Source organism: Zonotrichia albicollis, chromosome 1 (genome assembly GCF_047830755.1).
Source record: "Zonotrichia albicollis isolate bZonAlb1 chromosome 1, bZonAlb1.hap1, whole genome shotgun sequence".
NCBI classification, from domain to species: Eukaryota; Metazoa; Chordata; class Aves; order Passeriformes; family Passerellidae; genus Zonotrichia; species Zonotrichia albicollis.
In genome coordinates this window covers 104,332,301-104,357,077 of record NC_133819.1, presented here as the reverse complement: position 1 = coordinate 104,357,077, position 24,777 = coordinate 104,332,301, and the positions used below count along the sequence as shown (strand labels likewise).

Genomic DNA, 24,777 nt, shown 5'->3' with positions numbered 1-24,777 from the left:
CTCCAAGCACACAGTTCAACAAATGTACAGGGCAGAAACTGCAACTATTGAAAAAAATTCATACTGAGTCAATTGTTGCACATTTTTTATGCTTCAAATTCTCACCACGTGCAAATTCTTATTTCATTATTTTACAGTAAATACCTCCACGAAATTCAAAAGCACTTGTGTCACTCAGGTTAAATTCCTGAAAAAGTGTAATTTTAAGTACCCAAAAAACAACGGGGAAAAAGAAAACAATATTTTAACAAGTTCTCTTCTGTACTGCCATTAATACTCAAGAACTCAGCCAGTCGCATGGAATTTTAATCAAGTGTTCTGAAAGTATTTTGCCTTTGGCCTGAAAACAAGAATGATGCATTTCAGCCCAAAGCACAATTTCTGAGCAAAATTCTAACAGACTGAGAGTTCAAGTAGTTTAATTTAAAATTCAGCAATGTTACAGTGACGCTAAAATAATAGCGAGGCACAGTTGGATCCTGCCTGAAACACCCCAAACATTTTTTGCTGATGACTGTGGGAAGCACAGCAACATGGGTGGAGCTGCAGAGTGGGCAGCTTATTTCCCATTGTCCTTAAGAACTGAAAAGATAAGGGGGGCTGCTCAACTTTTAGAGAGATTGTATCATCTGTCAATACTCTGTGGTATACAAAAAGGGTTTTCCTCCTTGTGGCAAACGTCCTGACCTCTTCCCTGCCACTGTACCGCCAAGAATCCCCTTCTGACCCTCTTTCCCTATCACTCCTGCAGGAATCTCAGCCTACCAGAAACACCCAAACTTGGATGTGTCTATTACCACTATTAGGCATGGCAGCACAGCAACAAGCAGATCTTTCCACCAAGTACCCACAGCAAAGTTTCTGAACAACCTGACACATGACAGGAGCTGAACACCAGCATGGCAACCTCTGACCCACACCAAGATACTCACTGAACACATCTGTACACCAGCAGCTGTGTTTGGTACCTGTTGCTTCACTGCTGCCTTTAGGTCACATCCTACTGCTGATCACTGTGGAAAGATACTCAATTAACCTGTAAATTCCCCTCCCCATCACATACACCTCTTTCTCATCGCCTGCCAAGGGTTGCCTCCACCATGTCACTGAAAACCTGCACTGCACTTTGAAGAATCAGTTCTTCAATTAGAAATATCCCCACTACAATGTTATCAAATATGCACAAACTAAGCTGTTCCCAGTGTGCCACTCCCAAGTAAAGTGTGGTCATCCAAGGACGGACTGTGCATTTGCTGCAAGCCTTTAGCATTAATGAACTTGCTCTGGAGAACATTGGCAGACACACTGTAAACCAACTTCAAGGAAGATGAATTGGGATAAGTCTGGAAATTACTTAATTCCTGCAACTTTTAGTTTAAAATTCACGTTTACATCTAAAGACAGTTTCCGTATCAAGCTCACATTTTTGCATTAGCAAAAAAATGTGTGGTTCCTAAAATTCTAATCAAGTTGTAGTGAGACTTATTGATAACATCCAAATAACCTAGCTACAGTTTAAAAAAAATTCACCGAGACACTTAGCAGATTTGCTTTCTATCTAGACAAATCTTTTTCTTTATACTGTAAGGAATATATTATCAATTGAACTACTTTGGCAATTAAAAGAGATACACAAAACAAACACGTTAATTAGCAGCTACTGAAGGAATGAAGAACTGTGAATAGATGTAATGTAAGTCACAGCAATTCTCCCCAAGCCCATGAAGCAGATTTAATCCTTCATTTTGCCATCAAATTTTTTATCTCTACAGCATATTTTAAAGGGTGTTTTCTAGTAGAAGGCATTGAGCACACATTTCACAGAAGACAAGCTAAAGTAAATAAAGGGAATCCTACAAATTTCAACAGCATGTATTTCACAACCCTAATTTAAACCAGAGCATCCACAGATCTTGACAATTCAAAGAACCTTCACATCAAACTTCTGTTATCTAGCCCTTCTCAGCCAATAAAGTAGAAACAGCCTAATCTTCAGAGGCATTGGCACACTGTTACAAGCCTTTTCTGCCTTCCTGTCCTGTGCACAAAGGACAGCACAGCAAAGGAAAGTAAAATATATGAATGGTGTGGCATGGAGAACAGCATAACACACTTTAGCTATTCATGCATTTGAATTAAAACCAGACAGAAAAATGCAGCAGAATCTCTTCCACAGTTTTATCAGTAGTGGAGCATTTTCAGGAGCTGGATTTCTCACTTCTGTAAAAAAAGAGCCAGAAACAGAGAAGGTGGAATCCAGTTAGCTGGTTTTTGAAGAACAAGCCTACTGCTGGTGCTAGACTCTCCCAGTTCACTCACTGTCTAGATATCCCTGGATGGATCAGGAGCCAGCGAAGGCTGGCTGGGCACCATCCAGCCTGTCAGCAGCTCTGCCTGGGTAGAGAGCATCAGAGATGCAGTCAGGCTCCCCAGGCTGCCATCCCTCCCAGCACCCAGCCTGCCCAACACCTTGTGTGCTTCCTGCAAAGATCACTCTGCCAGCATCCACAAAAATATAAGGGATAACTTGGATCCCTGCTCCAATGCTCCCCAGCAAGGCTGCACCCAGCCACAATCAGATTGCACTGGATGTCTCACTTGCTACTGGGCTTTTTTCCTCTCCTTCCCACACAAATATTTCTTTACACACATCTTTGGGTTTTGTGACAGAAGGCAAAATTCCAGTCATGTCTTCAAAAAAACCTGATAAAAGCTATCAATACTAATCTAAGTTACCATCAAGATTGAGCTCCAATTAGCATTTATGCTCAATGACTGAATTCCAATGTTTTTTACAGTCAGTGAGACCTATGCCACTGACTTGTAGAGTTAGGATTTTGCTGTTAAAAACTCCTTGCTTCATCTGGTCCACAAGTCAAAAATACTAATCAAAGAATCAAATCAAGACTAGAGAAGTTGCTTTGAATTACCTGTACACATTCTGCACTGTCCTCTCAGACTTTCAGCAAACAAAAGTTAAGGAAATACAGTTAAGAATGTAGTGGACATCAGCCTACTTTCAAGGTCATTTTTGAGCAAGCAGCAATAAAAAATGCAGGCAGAGCCAAGGAGAAAAAAACAAGTTTCCACTTTGGGAAGACCATTTCTTAAACACCTTTTTAAGCTTTATTTTCATGCGGGAATCAAGATGGGGGCCGAGTCCCGCAGCGCAATAAATGAGCTCACAGAAAGGAATTACATTATGCTTGCAAAACAACTTTCAAATCTGAATCTTTAATTTAAAAGAGAATTGGTTAGGGAATATCTCTGACAGATCTGTTACTGTATCGAATGACAGTTCAAAAAAAAAAAATCAGCAAAAGCTAACAAGTTAAAGATGACAAAACAGAAGGAATTTATTGCTGAAGGCTGACATCTACTCTGCCTACACAAAGCAGCAGTGGGATCTTCTCGGCCTTTGCCTGGTGGGAAAAGCCCAGAAATGACAAGGAAAAAACCAACCCTGTCAGCCCATCGACCCACATTAGCTGCTGCTTTACAAAGCCTGCCAAGCTGAACTTGTGGAAAGGGCAGTGGGTGAAAATGCCTGCCATGAATCCACCTCCCTTCCAATGGCTCTCTGAGCTCACGCGGCCACTGGAACAGTTATGATTTTCCAGAGACACTTAGAAGGGAAAAAAAAAGAAAAAAATCAGGTTTTCAGGTAAAACTAAAGCATTCTATCTCTATGTTTTGCCTTGCACTACTTAGGAATTGGAACTGCTGTTTCACATCAAAAAGAGAACTTAAAATTATGGGCATCTATAATATTTGCTATTAGAATACTGCGAGTTAGTTTCTAGTCTTACAATTTTACGTTTTCCTATTTCCAGACTGTTATTTATCTCTACTGCAATTACAAAAGAAGTCTTCCCGTTTTCATGTAAAATTGTTATGTATATAGCTTTTAATACTCAAAAATGTGTATAAAGTAATTCTTTTCAGGGGAAAAGCAGCTTTTCCCATATCTGCAAGCTCAGAGACAGAGTACAGAGCCTCAGATATCATTTAAGTACCTAAAAGCAGAAATAAAAAATTTTGACTGATGCGCTCCTAAGGTTAACACCAACTCACAAATCACAGCTCCTGAAAGCTGACCTAACCAATCCTCCTTGCAAAACTTTTGCAACAAACTGTTCCTCTGTTTGGCCAGGAAGGGAAAAAAAGAGAAAAAATTAAAGAAAAGTAGGGGACAGAAACAAACCCCACCTGAAGATCTTTTCTGAGACTGATGCAAATACCAACAAGTGATCAACATACACTGATAGCCCTAAACTTCTAGAAATGCATTTTCTAACCCCTCAGGGAATGGGGAAAATATTTACGACAGACAAATATTTTTTTTATCTTAATCTTCAATCTGACTTAGAATTCTTTCATGGGGTTTTTCTCTGTCACATACCTTTGTACTCCAAGAAAAAAAGAAAATGGGTCTATGGCTTGTTGGTGATTTCTTGCAAAATAAACCGGGAAACAAAACACAAAGCAGATTTTAAATTTAGGGCTTTAATCAACACCAAGCACACTTTCCCCACAGAATGTCCATGATGTTCCTTTCTGACTACCAGAAAAAAATGACATTTCTCAGTTCTTTCTTCTTCTCCCCCCAGCCACAAGTCAGGTCTCAATCAGCAAAACTTGTCCCTAGTTGAGATCAATTACTTTTTTACACTACATATTCCTTATAATAAGATAAAACCTCATTTCTATTTAATAAAGTTTCAAAATATTTTTGTGTTGCTTATCATGAACTTAGGGAACTTTGTAACTTGAAGACAATGGTATCCACAAAATCAGCATTCCTGAGGACATGCAATGTGGCCTCTGGTTGAGGTGACACCATCAAGAGGTCATCTAAAATTGACCTTTTTAGAGTGCTATATAGAACAAAGTCCACTACATTAAGGCTTTGACAGTCAAATGGACTCAGAGGAAACAAAAGCCAAGAGCTCTGGCATTACATCTGCTTTTCCACAGTTTTGCTGGGGTGTACCAAGGCCAAGAGAGAGGTGGCTGCTGCAGCTCTGTGTTCCCAGGCCCAGCCACCAGTAAAGCTGAGCAAGTATTCCCAACAGGCACATAAAAATCCACACACATAATGCAATGGATATATGGATATATTCAAATACATATGGCCAGCCACACAGATGCACAAATGCAATCACCACCAATGGTTTCATCCTGCTCCCTGCTCCAGGGAAAAACATGGATTCATTCACAGAGATGGATTTCTTCAATGCCCATCCACAGCGTGCATTTCTTAAATACCCAAAGCTGGAGACTCACTGGATCCAGTAACTGTGCTCCCCCACACCCAAGATCTCCCCAGTGCTGGCATCTGGCACGTGAGCCCCTGGGGCCCACAGCTGCACCCCAGGCACTGAGGCACAAACTGCCCTGCACACAAACCAGCCCCATCTCACACACAATGGATCCCTACACACTCACTCTTTGCTCAATCACTTTGATCCCTGCATATTTGGCCCTTCCGTTCATCCCAAAATTAGTCCTGTGCAATCCCAAAATGTTCTTCCCGTATATCCCAGGATGGCTCCCATACCCCTGCAGGCTGCCACCACCCCATCCTGTGAGCTCTGAAGAGCTGCTCCCATGACACATCAGTGGCTGTCAGAGGAGAGCCCCGGCAGGGGTTCATTTCTCTGGGTTCGTTATTGATGTTGCTCCACCTTGATCTCGTGTTGATTTGTGGGTGAACATGAGACTTCTCACACAATCTAAGAACTTAAATAAGAGTGTGGACAGCTAATAAGTATCTTGAGGCCCTGCTTCTTAGCCCACCCAAGGAAACAAGAGATGTATAGGTTCACTGTAACTGAGATTTCCAACCCTGAGGAAAAAGTGGAAAATTAAGCCAAGTATACCACCATACCAAACTTTGCCAAAAATTAAGAAGTTTTTACCTTACCACAATGTTAAGTGATTCCACCTCAAACTTCTGTTATATTTTTAGCTCGCTGGTCTCCTGCCTCACACTGCAAGCTGCAAACAGCACTGCTTTTAAGTTTTCCACAAGCCTCAAGGAACTTGAAGTTTCTTTTAGTGTTCTCTTATCAGGAAACAATATTCACATTGGTGGAAACATAGGAGAAATGTTAAAGGAAAATATTTAGAAGTAAAGGCAAACTTGGCAGAGAATAGAAACCTTCTTATTTTCTAGAACAGTCAACTCTGTTGCAGATGTTGGGGAAAAAACCTGGTATTTAAGACTGATGGCAACAAGGTCTATTCAAGTCACTAGCATACAGGAACCCAAGATTGGTGAAGTATGGTGAAGCACTTAAGATTTTTTTTTCATCTCATACAGAAAGCAATTGTGAATACAACATCCAAGTCATCTTGAAACTCCAGAAAAAAACTTCCTCCAAGCACACTCTGGAAGTCTGCCTCTCTGTTTTAAAAAGTGTCAGAAGAAACTATTTCACTGCACAGAACACCTCTGAATGCATGAGGTTGTAGTGAGGCAGCTGAGAGTGCAATATCCACCTACCCAGGTTCACAGACTAACAGCCAAATCTACAGCACCCCAAACTTCTGTCAAATCCTGTAACTCCTACAACTGAAGTACATCACTTCACTAAGTGGTGAAGAGTGAGCGGCACCCATGAGTGGTGCCAGGCTTGACTAACGTAGTAAAAAACAACTAAAGACTAAAACAACTAAAGACTAAAACAACAAGCAAACAAACAAATCCCAGCAGACACTGTACAATAAAAGAGTTTCTCCTGAAGTCACACACGTTATTGCCGCTTGTGGCAAATTAAAAAAAGAGAGGGAGGTCTGTGCTTATTTCTCTTTACATTTTGAGCACTGCAATGATCCAACTGAAGCATCAGCTTTTTGTCCTTCCAGAAGGAAACTTGCCATCTTGGCTGTACAGTCGCTCCTTTCCAAAGAGACGTCTGGAGAGATTTCACACACTCCTCCTCCTCCTCTGCATTACTTGTCACAGCGTGGTAATACAGCAATCTATTCAGAATTTGGAGATGTGGGTTCAAACCACCTCAAACTCAGGAGATTAACATAAATCTCCCACTGCCTGGGAATGTGCTCTAACAATATAAATTACATCACTTATGCTTCAGCAAAAAATGTGGTTGCTGAGCATAACGTCATAATTTGTATATTAGCCATAGCCTAAGAACACTTGCTAAACCAGGTCCTTGAAGCAAAGCAGGTCTGAAGCCCAAAGAGCAACAGCCATCTGAAATACCTAAGTTCATCTCTGCCCAGATGGAGCACCTTCCCACGGCCATTCAGTTCCCTGAGCACCAGCACTTACCCAAAACCCCAGGCAGGAACCAAGCAGGCTACTTCAGCACACCAGCTTACACAAACAAACTGAGATGCAGCTGAGGAAATATTTAGTCTATAACTACAACCTTCCAAGTTAACACTACCACAGGTTTACAGTAGCAAGATTTTTTTTTAATTATAGAAAAAAATCACCAGTAGTGGCAGAGTCAAATTTACGAAATACAAGCAAGAATGTTCAAAATAGTGTTCAAAATCATTAACTGATTTTCCTTTCCACTTTGAAGACATGTATCACTAAACTCCAGTATAATAAAGAATGCATTTCAACAGAACAAAGCTGCTACAACAAGCCTCCAAAATGGCTTTTTTGCTTCTGACATAAAATAATTCCTCTGTATCTAGACACTGAGTTACATGCTTCATGAAGAGTTCATTAGTGAATACAAAAGACTCAACAGAAAGTGCAAACCAGACTTTTGACCATGATAGGAACACTTTAACAAAACACCTGCAATTAGAATTCCAACTAAATTTTATAGCTATGTAGATATTAATCTTTAGGCTGAAAGAATCAATCATTAACTTTCAAAGCTGTTCAGTGCAATGGCTTCAGTACCGTGTGTTTCTTTTTCTTAGAACGGACTTCAGCACTTTCTGACAGACCCTTGCAGCTGTGGTACCCCCCAGTTTCTTCATTTGCTGACAGGACAAAAGCAAAACTGAACAGAAAAACAAGAAATGCTTTAAGTTTTTCCACAGCCATGCCAAGATAGCTTTTCCCCAAACTTCTCTTGACAACTGCCCTGAGAAACCTTTCCATCCTCACTTCAAAATCTATTTTTTACCTCAACAAGATGCTTACAATTCTGAGCTTAAGTTGTTTACTTTCTGTAAAAGCAACATTGCTACTCTAATCTGCATCACATTCTTCACATTGTTTTAGGATCAGTTATCTTGAATTGTGGCTTTTGTAAGGCAGTTCACCACCAGGGGGGTTGAAACTCGCAGCTTCCTCGGATGATCTGCGCTCTCACGCTGAGAAAAAAAATTCTATCAACTTAATCTAATAGGAGGAATGTATTCTCAACCTGATCTTTCAACTAGAAAAACGTAATTATGAATTTAAATATTCCCAGGAGGAGCGGCTTAGAAGCAATGAAATTTATTGGTAGCTTCAATCACTGACATAAAAAGCAAGTATTTTATCCAGATGCCTCTAGCACCCGTGGGCTGCTATATAAAAGCTGCACATTATTGCAGTGAGATCACTGCAAATGTCAGTGAAAAAAACATAAATGGTATTTAGTCTTGTCACCAATACATGACAAGCTTCAGAAAAATTCCTACCTTTTATACTGCATGTTATCATATATATTTAAATAGGAATTAGTATTGAATTAAGGTTATTTGATGTAAGATGGTACCTTAAAAAAAACTAAAAAGCAAAATTTATATCACTTTGTCTGGCATTTCATTTGTTTCTACGACTGAATTAAAAAGTAAAGCATATTTATGTTCAAGCTGAGACATATGGCCTCTGAAATTTACTTGGGCTTGATTTCGTCCTTTTTACCTAGAGGATATTTTGTACACACAATTATATTAATAAACACTGGCTTTTACTGCAGCCTGTAAACATCCAGATGCTAATCTCCCACCCTACATCCATCTCAAACACCCTACTTCACCATAAAGAAAACAAGTCATGCATCTGCACAACATATGCCTTCCAACCATTTTCCATTCAAGTTTTGTTTTGTTTTTAATAGAAACCTAATGGGACTGTAGATTCATGTGCAGGGATTAGGGATAGGTAGAAATTCTGCGGTGGAATGGAAACTCAATCCGAAGGTGAGAGCATCGGTGTCTACCAGCGCTTCCCATCACGACCCAGCACACGGCAGAGTCAATCACTGTTAGCCCAGCAGCAGAGCGAGCCGATGTGCTTGGGTCTCACCAGGACAACCAGCCCAAGTTACGGCACTTGGAACAAAGAGGGTGCGTGTGACGAAGTCATTGGCAGGGTAAGAACGCAGCGCGGAGCGTTCCGGTGTCCCGGCCGCAACGCACCGGCCAGCCCACGTGCAATAAAAAAACTTTCGTAAATTGTCTCCATTACTTCTTCATGCTACCTCTGCCCGGAAAGTGCTTTGGGACTCTTCTCGCTCCTTATAACAGAGCTTAATATGGTTTGTATTACCGACAGCGTGCGGCATCCTTCGGGGCTCCGGTTCCTCTCATTTCCCAGAGAGGGACTCCCAGGAGAGCGGCCCGAGCCCGGCTCTGCCCCCATCTCCCGCCGGGACAGAGGCTCTGCCGGGGGCTCCCTGGGCCGCCGGAGCCCTCTCCCGGCCCGGAGCGGGGCCCGGCGGGGTCACCCCCTCCTCCCCCGGGTCTCCGCCGCTCCACAGCGTCTCCCACAAAGGGAGTGGGCGGCCCCGGAGGCGGCCGGGCGGAGTGGCCCCCGCCGCCGAGGGAGGAGAAAGGACTTCAGGGAGGTGGGGGAGGGCGGCTGCAAAACGTGGAGATGGGGGAAGAGAGCAGGGATAAAAGAGATGGGGGAGGCCGTCGGGAAGCGTGCGGTCAGCACTGCCGGACCCCAGCCCGCCTCCTACAGCGCGCTGCCTCCGCAGCCCAACGCGGCCCCGCACGGCCGTGCCCGGCGAGACGGGGACAGGGACACTGCCGAGGCTGCCCCAGCCCCGCGGGGGCCAAAGGCTGCCACGGGACGCGGCGGGCGGCTGCAGACCCCCGCAGGCACTGCCCTGCTTTGCCTTACGCTGCTCACCCCCGCACCCCCGTTCTGCGCTCACCTCGGGGCTGGCCCTGCCCCGGCACGCACAGCAGCGAAGTCGCCGCCAGCAGTGCCAGCAGCAGCCGCCGCCCGCCGCTGCCCATCGCTGGTGCCGCCGCTGGAGGGACGCTGCCCGCCCCGCCGAGCCCGCCCGCCTTATATGAGCTCCCCCGCCGCCCCCGGCCCGCCCCGCCCCGCACCACCGGGGGCTCGCTCGCACACCCCCCTTCACACACAAACCTCCTCACACACACCCCTTCACACACACCCATCCTCACAGATCCCCCTTCACACACACACTCCTCCTCACAGAAGGCCCTTCACACACCCCTCCTCACACAAGCGATTTTCACACGCACAGTCCCCCCTCCTCATACGCACCCTGTGCCCTCCTCACACAACAAAGTCCCCCCTCCTCTCACACACACTGTCCCCTCCTCACACACACTTAGTGCCCCCTCTTCACACACACACTGTCCCCTCCTCACACAAACACTGTCCCCTCCTCACACACACGCTGTCCCCTCCTCACACACACACGCTGTCCACTCCTCACACACGCTGTCCCCTCCTCACACACACACGCTGTCCCCTCCTCACACACACACTGTCCCCTCCTCACACACACTCAGTGCCCCCTCCTCACACACACGCTGTCCCCTCCTCACACGCTCACACCCTCGGTACCCCGCACCGCACCGCGCGTCTCCGGCCCCGTGAAACCGCCCCTGAGGCACTTGCGGTCCCGACCGCATCCTGCGGGTGATGCGCGGGGTGCGGAAAGCCCCAGCCCCGTGCCTAAAAAGTTCCGGAAAGCCGTAGCTCTCGAACCGAAGACTTTTTGCAAGGAAGAGGAGGAAGGGAAAGGTGCGAGATAACTAGGTAAAAGTGTGAGAAGGAAGAGATTCAACATATAACGTTTCCATACGGCTGATATTTTCACGTGTTAATAAATAAATAAATAAATAAATAAATCAACATCTGTTAAGGCTTTCCTTATAAATTTCTCACCCCCACCTTTGAAACTTCGTTCCCGTGATACTTTTCCAGCTGATACTTTTCGAGCTCCTGTTCCACATAACCACAACAAATCGGCCATGTTTGTAAGTTGAATGAGTTAGCTGCTAAACTACGAGGCTGATTACTTTTTTGTCCCATAGGAAATCTTTGCAGGTTTTTGATAATCAGCTACCTCATGAAACTAGTATAAAACATAGCAAAAAAGTTGTAGAGATATCTTGAGATAGACACATTTATTTGGTGCTCCGGGAAAGTTCATCTCCATTAGGCTTTACTGCTTTAAGGTTTGTCAGGTCACAGAGCTTATATCTACAATACTCCCTAATGAGTATTTCAAGGAAGGTGCAGCAGGGAACACTTTTCTGGGAAAAGAACTCTATGCCAAAAATCGGTTAAGGCAGGGGAATTTGAGTCAACAGATACCATTTCTCAAACGCGAATTCCCTCTTTTTTAAGAAAAAAAGGTATGTTTGTTTGAAAAATGCTGTTATTTTTTAGGAAAACCTTGTGCTCCTCTCTGCGGTATTGCATTAAAAACCATATTACAAAAATATGTGTGAGTTGCATGAGCAGAGTTAGGCTGCAATTTTTCAAATTGTGAGCAGCTCTTTTGCAGAGTTTGGACTTCAGCTTGGTTGGCTGGAGATTTTTTTTTTTTGATTGATCCAGGAAGTCAGGGAAATCAGGAAACTCAGGAAAATAATAGTGAGTTACATATTTTACATAAAAGCAGTTTCCTATCATGTAACTCAGAGTTGTGAGTTATACTTGGGAAAGTATAGCAATGTTTATATTCAAAACATAGACAAAGAGAAATATCTATGGGTCAAGGAGATATAAAATGAAAAATTTCTGCCATAAAACCTTATCAAAGGCCTTCAAGCCTGCAAATAAATAACACTCCACATCTGTCCCTTCCGACAGATCCATTCTTTGCTCACACCAGGAACTTCTTAAATTTCAGGACAGGCAAGGAGGAGCAAAGCAAAACATCTGTGGAGAGAAAAGTCAACAAATTTCAAGAGCCAAAGTATCATTTGGTCTAAAATCATAGAGGTCAGGTTAAGGAATCCTCTGTGCAGGATCATAAGCACCAGTTGGAAGCCAAGTACAAAGGAAAGGGAAAGAGGGAGCATCTGTGCAACATAAAATCTGCCAGTTTACAGCTTTATGATCAGTTTAACCATTTCTTCAAGTAACAGCAAGCTGAAGAGCACTATGTTGCAACCATGCAATGATAAATGCCAGTTTACTATTACATGTATTTATCCTCATCAGAATATTACACAAGAGCTATGAAATGTAAACTGAGATCCCTCTCTGGACTTTATCATCTGAATTGATTATTATAGTTTTACTAAACATCTGTATAGAACTAAAAAAATTGCCATCTAATTAGTTTTCAGGAGGATATCAGCATTGTTCAGTGCCTATTATAATGATTTCCTAAGGAAAGGGATTCTTCTGAAATTTCATTTCAGTATGAACATTCTTGGAGAAGAAGATTACAGTGTTTTCTATTGCTCCTTTTCCCCAGTTCATTGCTAGTATTACAAAGTACCAGGCAATCAGAATGGTCCTCATTGCAAGGTACGGCACCATTAATAGAATTTTTTTCCTAGCATGGGTTTCTAATGAGCTTTGAGCAATTATGAGGATAGATGGGAATCTCAGCTTCTTAAGCAAGGGTAACTTCATGTTTACCCTAAGTGAATGCAGCAGGTGTTGCAAGGAGAAGATTAGAAATTTCTTAGTCTTTGACAAACCAACCCAATGAGAAAATGGAATGCTGTGGTACAGGTAAGACCACGAATGAGTGAAGAAATGCAAGAATGAAAGTGTTTTAGAGCACTTTTGTGCATGTTTATACATTCCCCAAAAAACATCTGCACAAACTGAAACTCTGAATGCCACTGTATCACATATGCATAACACAGAGAGTAGAACTACACATTCAAATAGCACAGGAAGCATCTATATTAAAAAAAATAAATAAATTGCTGCTGCTCCAGCTTCACTTGAAAGAAAGACAGAGATTGCACAGACTTTAGGAACTGTAATATCTGAATGCCTCACACTTACTGGCCTTGCCAATTAAAATGTACGACAAAATAAAGCAAGCAAACAGATTTGAAAGGTAAGACAAAATCTGTAAATACCCAGAAAACTACTCAGAGATAGGGAACTTGTTAAAATCTTGTTTTTTCTCTCACCTATTTTCATTAATTACATTTGTCCCAAGGACTGAGTGCATCAGTAGCAAAGGAATAGAAAATCCTGATAGGATGATGTTGCAGAAAGTGGATATGTTAATCCAACCATCCACAGATAATAAACCATGGATAAAAACATTGCCATTGGCAAACGCGGAGGTTTGGGAGAGTTCAAAACAGAGAAAACCCAAATACTGAGTCTGAATGGAACCACTCTGCTATCCTGCACGTAAGTAAACTCCAAGAGAACACCAACTATGTTTTTTCAGCTTTTGTCCATGTTGCTGTGCTAAAGGCAGAGCTATTGTGTTAATGGCAGGTTCCCTCAGGCCCCTCAGGAGCATGAGGTCACCTCCTGACCCCAGAGGGCAGCGGGGGCACTCATAGCTGTCAGCGCTGCTGTGCTTTCCTCATCCATAGCATTTAATAACTTGCAGATCCCACCATCCCACCTTACCATCCACCCCACTCCCAATGCATTTAGGGACTTTTCTACACTTGTGAACATCACTGATGCAACAACTGCTGGAATTGGAATAGGGAATTTGGCATCATTTCCAAAAGGAGGTATACTGTTTACCAGTAGATAAACACACACAAAGCTACATCAAATGGCTAAATAAGATTTTTATCTGCAGCTGTACTGTACAACAAAGGGTTTCTAATTTTTGTTAGGCTTTTTGCACACTTGAAATCCATTCTGCCTCTCTGCCTCATTATCTCATAAGCGCCTCCCAAGCATTCTGAAGAAGTATTTTGGAAATTATTATCACTTGTAATCAGAGGTAAAAACAATACAATAAACTGCCTGTCTACCACTAATATAAACGTTCAGTCACTACTAAAAGCTGGTTTAGATAACTTTTCAGCTGTTCCCCAGAAATCTTCAAGTATTTTTCTTCCTCCCTCGGAGCAGGATGTCCAGAGGTTAATAAATCTGAGCTGTGACAGATTAAAGAGAGGAGTAAATTCAAAGCAAAAAGCTCTTCACAGCACACCCTGCCTACAACTTCCTCTCAACAGAGACACTACCTCAACAACTTGACAGGCTGGAAGTGCAACCCAGTAAAGAGATCTAGGCCAAGACATCTCTCAGGTTCCTCCTGGTATTCCACACCTGGTAGCTTGATACTCTGCTTCAGCAGCAAGAGTCTTTGCCCTTTCTATTCCTGAAAGTGATTTCAAAGATGTAATTTGAACTCCATATTACTTGGGTCTGAGAAGACAAAGGCTTCCATGAGGATTCAAGAAAAACTGCTGTTTCAGAGGAATCTGGGAAACAGCTGCTCCAGGAGCCTGCACAAAGCTGTCACAGTCCAGTAGAAAAGGGACAAGCAAATTGAGTGCCTCCTGCCTAGCCAGAAAAGACACCACATCAGCTGCCCCCAAGAGCAAGGTCCCACAAGGGCTTGGCTGCTTCATGGTACAAGCTTCACTGACCTCAGGAGCTGCCTGAACTGAAGTGCTCACCAGACAGCAGGCCTTGGAGAAAAGCAAGAGCTCCAGGACAGTCTGGATGCCACAAAGGGGGAGCAGAACAAAACAGGAAACTTTGTAAATTCATACTTTTCTTAGAACCATAATTGCCATAACATAGAGGTTTTTTAAAACTTGAGCCATTGCCTATGCCTGGTATATGGCCCCACATTCATGCAGCTCCACATCCCTCACACTGACAGCACCTAGGATTAGTGGTACCCTTCCATCCAGCTTTCCAGGGGCTGTGAACAGTCTGTCACACCCTCCTATTACCAGCTGGAATCTATCCCAGGAGCTAAAGGAAAGGCAGAGGGTCCAGACACCTCCTGTCAGACTGCTCAGAAGAAGGTACCAAGGTCTACAGCAAAGAGGTCCAAAGCCCTGCCAAGAAGGGGATGTGGGCAGGAATTACAAGACCACAGAAGCATCATCACAGCCTGGTTGTGCAGGGTCCTTCCCCAATTTAAATAGAAAAGGCACATCAGCTACTAGCATAAAAAAGTGCTTTAATAATAAGAGGAATATAGACTGTAATTCCTAGACCTCTTCATCCTGGGAACCCTGCTTCAATGGAGCATTGGATAGACCCAATGACAGCAGTGCAGTTCTCAGACTCTCTGTTTTGAAATGAAATACAGAACTATTTTATTATATTGCAGCAAATACATCACATGCCTGTATTGTGTCTAGGCACACATGCCTGACTTGCACATGCTTGACTACAGAGACACTGCTTGTAACTCTGGGCTCTTCATGGCTGCCAAAGTAGGAGATGCAGGCAGCAAGAGACACAAGGTAGTTCAAAGCTGTGCCTGCAAAGGGCAGCATGTTTTTTGTGATACAGGTCACACGCTTGAAACTGGTTATTTTTCAACAGAACTGACTGGATGGTGTATTGAATTATGACAAATACAATCCTCCCCAAAGATCACAGAGAACTCACAATAATTTTGCTTTTGTTGAAAAAATGGAACCTGTAGGCAAGGGTGAAATACTGTCCCTACGGGTAATCAGCGACAACCCTTCCATAATGCTCTTCCCAGTCTGGGCATGAGACTTTTCCTTATGTTTTGATTAAACTTTGCAAGACCTTGAAGGCCTCAGTAGCCAATGCAGGCTAAGGAACAGCCACCATAAAGTTCAGAAGAGGCATATTTAACATGAAAAATAAATGTTAACAGCATGAAAAAACTTACTGTTCATCTCCCACCTGATCTTGTGGAAAAACTTGTGGAACTTGAAGGATCGAAATCCATCACCTCCAAATTTGTTTTAGGAAGCAGTGAGAATATGACTTGGCCTTCAGAGAGATATGAAAGCTAAATGGCATTTAATTTATGCTTCTAACATCTCAGATAGTTCTGAGTGGATCAAAAATTTATAATTTAGCTCATACTTTTAAACCACAATTAAATTGTGAGAGCAGTTGTATTTTGTGGATAATTATTGCTTTCTTATTGTTTTGCGAAAAATTATTAAACAGGAGTTAATCAGTTAATCATACCCTCTGATCTTTTTTTCAGTGAACTTGCATTTCTTTTCAAGTGTAGTCGGGTATGCAGTTGGGAAAAATCTGTAGGACACCAGTGTTGTTCTGGTGGTTGATCTTTTACTAGCAAGTGGTGAATTTTTCCTGCTCAGAGAATGCACCTGCTTATGCAAAAAATCTGTGTTAAAAGATCTTGGTGTGAGATTAGTTAGGGATTCATTACTTTTTTTGTTGGTTATATAGTGATAATGCAAGAAACAAAACTTCAAGGAGGCATAAGATGAAAGCCAAGAGCTTAAATATGTGACCTTAGTCCAACTTGTGGAACAATGAACATCTCCAGTTGTCTTCTGCAGCTTTTAAAATTAAGTAATTTATTTATACAATTAAACACGAATTTGATGTCAGCTTTAAGCTTCTGTTATAGAAATTTACCATAGAATCCAATTCAAGAGGCAATTTAGCTTTATTAATGTGGGAGGAAATGTGAGCATAATGTGAGCTATTTTTTAACCTTAACTGCCATTCCTGTTATTGCAAGAAAGTGCCTTACACCTATCTGGAAAGCCATTATTAGCAAACTGAATAATTTATCACTTCCAATTTACAAGAAATTAGCCCTTCCTAAGACTAAAACCAGAAGCCATTTAAAAAATAATAATTCAAAAACTTATGTCAGGTTCCTAATTTGAGGAGCGGTAGGAATGTCCTAATGTGCGATTCAGAGAGCATTATTTTAAAACCAGAACCAACTTTTCCTGTCTAAAAAGGCAGGTGACTGTGCTTTGCTGCTACCTTATGGGCACCCTTGCATGTATTTCAACTGAATTTTCATAGGTTGATAAAATTGGGAAATTGTGACTTGGAAATTTCTGTGCTTCACTTTTATGATGCTATTTAGAGGCATCCTCTACTATTCAAACATTACCATTAGTATAGAGGATGGAAACAGAGTTAATGTTTACATTCTGTCTTTAAAATGAACTCTGCATTATTTGAAGCGTATGATTTTTTAATTAAATACACTTGTATTTATCTAACTACAGGTAGTTATGAGATCAGCCTTTAAGTTTTGTTGAAAGAATAGCCTGACTTGGAAAACAGGGGAAATCAGATGCCTAATTATTCATAAATAAATACATGCTGCAAAGGACAAAATTTATGGGGCAATCTTAGGTTAATTCCTGTCAAGTGAAATTGCACTGAGTAGAACTTATTTTCAGATTCCCTTTCTACCTACATGGCTATCCACAGTGCAAAGTCTGTCTTTAATGCTGCCGAGGCTGGCAGTGATGCTTGCTGTCTCTTTTGTGCTGGGTAAACAAAGGCTCATCAGTGAAGAAGCAGTCTAACAGTTTTTAATATCTAGTGAGGTATCAGCTCCACTTGAAAAGGAAATATAATTAAAAATTTATAAGGTATTGGAAATGTTTAGAATCTGAATTGCATAATGAAAAGAGGATGTCTCTGTGACTACACAAATGTTATGCACATGATGGACAGATCGTCAGGCTGTATTTACTAAGGTGACTGTTTCTGTGTAAATTCCAGTGCTAATTAGAAGTTTGTTTTGGAGAACAAGACACAAAGCCAATCAGTTTGATGAGCTGAGAGATTAGAAGCTGAGCTCACTAGCTGTCTTTGACTTCAATCAAGAAATGCTTGTGCTTAAACAAATGAAAACATTATCAAACTTTAGTCCATGATGATTTTCAGTGACACTGCAGTGCTGGATTTACTGCTCCTGTATTCCTCCCTGCACATTTCTGGTGGTCTGCAGGGAGCAGGCAAAGGTACTGTCCTGTGAGAGGTAATTAAAATTCTTACCCAGCTGCAAAAACTTTCTTCTTTTTTCCCTTTTCCCTTCCATTGCTCTGCAGCCAAAGGTGGCCCCTCCACAGGTATTCCCAGGAATGCGCAAATCTCTGGTATGAGGCTCCATCAGCCTGAAGATAATGTTTGCATATCTCATCTTGAGCTGCCCACAAAGCCATCGTTTTCTCTCTTTTGTTTTTTTTTTCCAGCTTTCCTCCTGTGTAAAAGCAAAAGAAAAAACTGACTGGTGACTCGTGCACAGTGAAATCAAGCAAACTTTCTTTTTCTTTTTTTTTTTTCTTTTTCTTCTTTTTTCCCTTAGAGTCTTTTGTAAATGCTATAAAGGATCATGGAAAATATAGGTATTACTGCTGTAGGAGTTTTGATAAAATATAAAAAACTACAGCAGATTGGAAGTTGTTCTGACAGTGAATGACTGAATACAAGCCAACTATAAAAGAAACATAGGTTATATATGTTGGCATGTGGAGTTTATACTGTGATTTTGGGGGAATACTTTATATTATAACATTCCCTAAGTACTCTATGATCTCTGTAAGCTGATGACACTAACATGTAAGATTGAATTGATTGGCATGGCAATGAAGCTACAAAGGCATGGCCCTACAGGAAAAAACCTCAAACTTTAAATCCCAAACCAGCTGACTAACATGTAGGCTAAGAACTTCCCAATGAGGTTGGGTTTGGTTTTTGGTTTTTTTTGGTTTTTTTTTTTTTTTTGGTTTTTTTTTTTTTGTAGAATCATAGAATACTGTAATTGTTAAGGTTGGAAAAGACCTTTAAGATCATCAAGTCCAACCATCAACCTAGCACCATGTTCACCACTGAATCATGTCTTAAGTTTACCCACATGTTTTTTGAAAACTTTAAGGGATGGTGACTCCACACTTCCCTGGGCAGTCTGTTACAATGCTTTACAACCCTTTCAATGGAAAAAAAATTCCTGATAACTAAACCTCCCTTGGCACAACTTGAGCCCATTTCTTCTTGTCCCATCACTTGTTACCCGGGAAATTAGGCTGACCTCCACCTCACTACAGCCTGCTTTCAGGAAGGTGTACAGAGTGATAAGGTTCCCCCAGAGCCCCCTTTTCTTCCAGGCTAAATAACCCCAGCTCCCTCAGCTGCTCCTCACAGGATTTGTGCTCCATGCCCTTTACAACCTCTGTTACCCTTCCCTCTCTGGGCTTACTCCAGAGCCTCAATGTCTTTCTTGTAGTGGAGGATTCCACTACAGAGGGAGTAAATGCTTGTAATATAACGTAACTATTTAAAAGAAGGAATATAAGCTACTATTAATCAAGTTAATGTAGTTTAATGTCCCTCTTTTTCCGTAGAGAAAGCTTCAGTAAACTCCAAGTTTCTGATGTTATTCTGCAACATTTAAGGCAGCCACAGGATGGCACTGTAAAACTGCAAGTCAAAACCTCGAACTATGTTCCTGCTAACACCCACTTCAATGTGCTAATTGAAATCAATGCAACCAGTCGTCACAAAGCAGATCCCACCAGCTTACTCTTTAATGGCTTTTTTTTTTTTTAAATTTCCAGCACCTTTCCCGAAGCAAATCAGCACCCTCAGGTTCAGGGTCTCACAGACCCTGCTGCTGTCACTGCAAGCAGAATCCTGGGGCTGGTGGTACCTGGCAAGAGGCTGGACAGATCTGCATGCTTCAGACAGGCAAAACTGCCATTCTGATTGAAAAAAAAATGAGACAGGCTGTCTGTAGGGGAGTTTTTCTATTTCTAAACAGTTTAACATAAGCTGGTCTCATAAAGCATGAGTTTTATGCATTTATTTTTCAACAGCCTGATGTAACTTATTAGGTGTGTGATTGTCCTCATCATGCATATAGTGCCCAAAGATTGACATTATCAGGCTTATTTCACACACTGTTCCCCTGATAGCATTTCTGCAAGAAGCAGAGTCCAGAGTAGGTTGCAAAAGTGTGGGTGGGAGAGGGGTGTGGGTCCTGGAGGTAATGTGCAGTGTTGAAAATTATCATGAGTACAATGGCTGCTTCTTGGCTGTAGCATTTTACTACATTAAATACATAATATCTATTTTTGCTTCATCTAAATGCCAAATTACCCTCATCCCTTAAAAAAAAAGGCTTGGAAAGGCTTTCAGGAGCCTTTTATTACTTAAAATTTTCTGATATTTGGCTCCTCCAGGTACCATACTGAACCAGCTTATTTGCATTTGAAAAGTAGGACACCTTCAAAGTTCATGGGTTTAATTGCTTTGCCAAGGTAATGGGTTTAACTTTTATATATTTTGTGTAATATGGTGTAATACTGACAAAATAATAAATTCCACATCCTATCCTGAAGCAAATCTCTCATTAAAGTCAGTTTGAACTTTACTACCAAAAAAAAAAAAAAAAAAAAAAAAGAATTGAGCAACCAAGCCTGGAATTCAGAATTACCACATGCCAGACTTTGCAGCAGCAACTGCAGCAAAGCTAACAAAATCCAAAGTTGCTGGAGATCAAATCTTTTGTTAGCAGTAAATAATTAATAGGCAATTGTTGCTAAAAAAAATATTATCTAGGGAAGATAATAGCTGTTCAGTTAAAATCTTTTTTTCTCCTCTATTATGTATTTTAAAACACTTGTCTTTAAAATAAAGTTAATTTTTGTGCCCATGTGAATTTGCTACACATTGTGACAGAGCCTTTCCAAGAATATAACAGCCATCATGACAATTTTCAATAAATCATTCCTGGCTGGGAGTCTCAGAGGAAGAGAAACTAAATGATGATTGAATTATCCTTCTATCTCTAAAAGCGATCTTTCTGAATCAGGACTGAGGCACTGTGAGGAAATGGGTTTGGAGCACTAATATTTCTGCTATCATGATTACTCCTGTTCTCTGAAGAGACAATGTATCAAATTTCTGCTTTATAGATGAGATTTCAGAGTACAGAGCTACAAAATGGCCAGTGACTTCAAGAAGAGATGGAGGTACAGGATAGTGGTAGTGATATCCCACTTGAACTCCTCTCGCAGAAATGCTGGAGATGCAAGAATGCACCCGGTTTGGTACCAAAGGCAGTGTGATCTGCATAAAGGGCACAGAAACTGGGAGTTACATGGCTAAAACAAGACTGATACCTCCAAAATAAAAGATCCAGGTCACGAGGACCTGATGGCTCTGCCCCAGCTTCCAGCTTCCCAACCATGTCTGTGCTCTGGGCAGAGTGATTCTGAGCTGCCTTCCCTGTCTCTGGCCAAGCTTTGCCATCCTCACCTCCAGAGGCAGAGGAGAAAGAGGCATCTGTAATCAGGCTGTGGATTTAAAGGCAGGCCAGATGGTGCTTGCGGAGCAGTGTGCCCCTCTCTGGTCAGAGCTGAACACTTTTCATCCACAGAGAGATGAACATCTTATTTCTGCGGCATCTCCTGTTTTGCAAACACCAAAGCAAGTACATGCCATGGCTTTTTAGCTTTTCCAGAAAAGCTGTGAGGCCATGTTTCCTAGGCAGTCCCTGTCCATCTAGAAGATCAAGTAATACAGTCAAACCCAGTGGTGGGCAATGCTGTAATTCACCTATCAATATTAAAGATCTCAGTGGCAAAATCTCTCTAAATAAGACAAAATCATAAGAGGCTTCAACTCTTTTTTTTTGTAATCTGAATACAAGCACAATTGAATATTTCCTGAAAACAAACAGTATTGGCATATTTTAATCACATTATCAGTTGAGACAATCAGTCTTGAATTGTACATATATTTTGGTATATTTAAGCACCTATTCTTATATAATTGATGAAGCACTTCAGTGCTCCTTTACACTCTACTAGGATGCTCAGTGGTTTAGGGAGAAGAAATCTCACAAAGGAATCTTGCAATCACAAGCCTTACACAAACCCTGGCTCCTATACTCCAGCGTCCCCTGCATGTATGTTACAAATCTTTGAATTAATACCTTAAATATTTATATAGCTATTTGTTTTCCTAGCTTCTGTCAGGAACTAATGAGCTTTCCATTAATAAATGATATGATGTACATTTAATAACTTCAGTAGTGCTTGCAAATCGCTGTTCAATGAAGATGTAGAGGCTTGCACTTGTCTTATGGCATGTGTCTTACCTGCCACAACAACTGAACAAATCCAATGGATTTTGTACAGTTATTTGCTGCTAAAATGCCAATAGAGAGTTTATATTAAAGGAAATTAGCTGTTCTGGCATAATTTTCCAATAATCACTGGACAGAGCTCTTTCCAGCTTCAGATATAAGGAAGGGATGCAGAGATGTAATTGCGAGGGTCTATAAGAAAGCTCCCCCCCATTTCCGACTTTGAGATAAGTGTGAATCTTTAAAATGCAAAGCCAGAGGGTCATATTCCCTCTAAAAACTAACAGGTATGACTTCCAAAATAAACAACATTGACTGACATTGATTCTAAATTTGACGTGTTGTTTAGAAAACATTTTTGTCTGGTTAATGCCCCAGAATACAAAATAGCTTCACACAGTCACAGTTATCTCAATGGATTGCATGCAATGGATTGCATGCAATAGATTGCATTAAAAGGGTATTTTTACATATATAAAACATACATAGAACACAGTATAATGTTGATATAATTTCAAGAATTATGTTTGAAATATATATCTATACCATATGCAAATAGTGGCCACCTGTACAGAGATGAAAGTTTAGTTAAGCAGGTCCTGCCTTCCATAAACCCATGCTATCTGGGCCTGATCTCTGGTTGGCCCGTGTATGCCGCATAATGCCACTCAAATGTTTTTCCCTGGCACTGAGATCAGACTGACATGCTTGCAGTTTTCCAGATCCTCCTTCCAGCCTGTCTTGTAGATGGGCTTACCTCTTGTCAATGGGGATCTCCCAAGTATAGAGGGATTTATACCACGTGTGTTTTTAATGTCTGAAACAAAGCTCATCTGTCAGCACTTGTGTTAGAAGACCCCAAATTGCCTAAATGTTTCAGGAAGTAAGTTTTCATCAGGGGACACCCTTGCTTTCGGGTCAGCACAGAGCAGGAGCTGGAGCTGAGCTCTTTCAAATGTTGTGATGCCAAAACTTACGCCTCAGCTGAGCTGTGTAGTGGAAACTGTGCTCACTGCTGTCTTGAGAAGGATTCACTATGGAGCACATAACAGGGGGCTGGGAGCTAGTGCTGTAGTGTCTTGCCTAATTCTATTTCCTTTTTTTTTTTTTTAAAGCTGCAATAGAAAAACTTCATACTTCCTAAAAGCTGTACATATAGTATTGTAAGAAATGTAGACCTGTTTGCACCAGGGAGTACAACTGCAGTTCCAGAAGCTGGTTAGGAAAAAACTGCTCCTGTAGCACTACTGGACACCACTGGTCCATTCTCTGGTAAAAACATGGAAGGCATTGGCCTAGGCTGTCCTAATAAGAGCAAAGTGAGAAAAAGTGTGCCAGGCTGTGAAATAAGGGACTGTTGGTCTACCATGGCTGATGTTCTCACAAATCAGTGGTGCAGAACTGTGCTTGCTACACAGAAACTCTTACAAAATCAGCTAACATTTTTGCAGCAGATGTTATACACTGCACACGTCATCTCAAGATGACAGTCTCCTTAAATGCTTTTCAGTGATTGCCTGGATAGTTCAATAAGTTATCTGGATACCACTTCTGCAAGGATGTTATGGCTGTATACTGCTGCTAATGGAGAATTCACTGTAATTTATGACTTCTACCTTTACAGCATCTTTTTTTCTTTCAAAGCACCTATTTGAAAACTAATAAAGCATGTAAGCATTATAGTAATAGCTAAGATTTGTTCATGAGATGTACAGGGTACAGTTTGAGTTGACACAAATAACATCTCTAACTAGTTAATTACTGTACTTCCCTGGAGACTGATCCAACAGCAATTATCAATACCAATGCAAAACACCATGTCCAGTGCTTTCCATTTTACCCGTGTTCATATTTGTACACATTGTTTTGCTAATTAGAAACAAAAGAACGTTCCCTTGGCATATGAGTCTTTCTGTATGAGGCCTGGCTGGTGCACCCTCCTTTCAGCCCTTTCTTCAGCAACAAGTGCCTCCAAGGAAGGCAAATGTACATCAAATTGGCAGCTCCTTAGGTTGTCCTCCAACCTACAGTTTCCTAATCCTCAGCACCCACAGCCTGGCTCAGTCCCTGGGGCCTGAGATGTATTCTTGAAGCTTCGATACCAGCCAACAGGTGAAATCCTCCCCCCAAAAGACCAACATAATTCTCAAGCCTATATATTGCTCTATCCAAATCTGTGCCCCTTTTATTTGCCACACCTTCCTGTGTGCTTCTTTCTTCCTGCGCTTCTCTCAGGGTTAGCAATTTACAACAGCTTTGAGCAGCAAACCCCATCTCTCCCTGTTTAAATGCTGATTCAGAGTAATTATTGCTCTTGTGTGAGTGTAATTTAAGGGATAATCCTGCAGCTTGCTGCTGCTTGCATTCACCTTTTCCTTCTTGTTTAGGAAGCAGCCTTGTTCAGCACAAACATTCATACGGCTCATATAGGAGAGGGCATATCCTTGACTTATCATCATCTGCGATTCTTTTCACTTGACAGGTTGAAAAATGCGTACACCTATTTTCTCTGATGGTTCCCTTATCACTGTGGGCCTTCCCGAGGCTAAATCTGCTCAACCATTCAATTTTGGTTCTGGAAGCAATG

At 41.6% G+C, this 24,777-nt stretch overlaps 1 protein-coding gene across 1 annotated transcript in view; it reads right to left on the bottom strand.

Annotated features, from left to right (window-relative positions):
- The window catches only part of LAMA1 (laminin subunit alpha 1), a 100,815-nt gene extending 90,602 nt beyond the window's left edge, over positions 1-10,213 (bottom strand). Inside the window, exon 1 of the mRNA XM_014266843.3 lies at positions 10,089-10,213. Within this exon, the coding sequence (XP_014122318.2) occupies positions 10,089-10,173 (85 nt within the window). The 5' untranslated portion in view covers positions 10,174-10,213. The remainder of the gene's footprint in view (positions 1-10,088) is intronic.
- Positions 10,214-24,777: the final 14,564 nt, after the last annotated feature.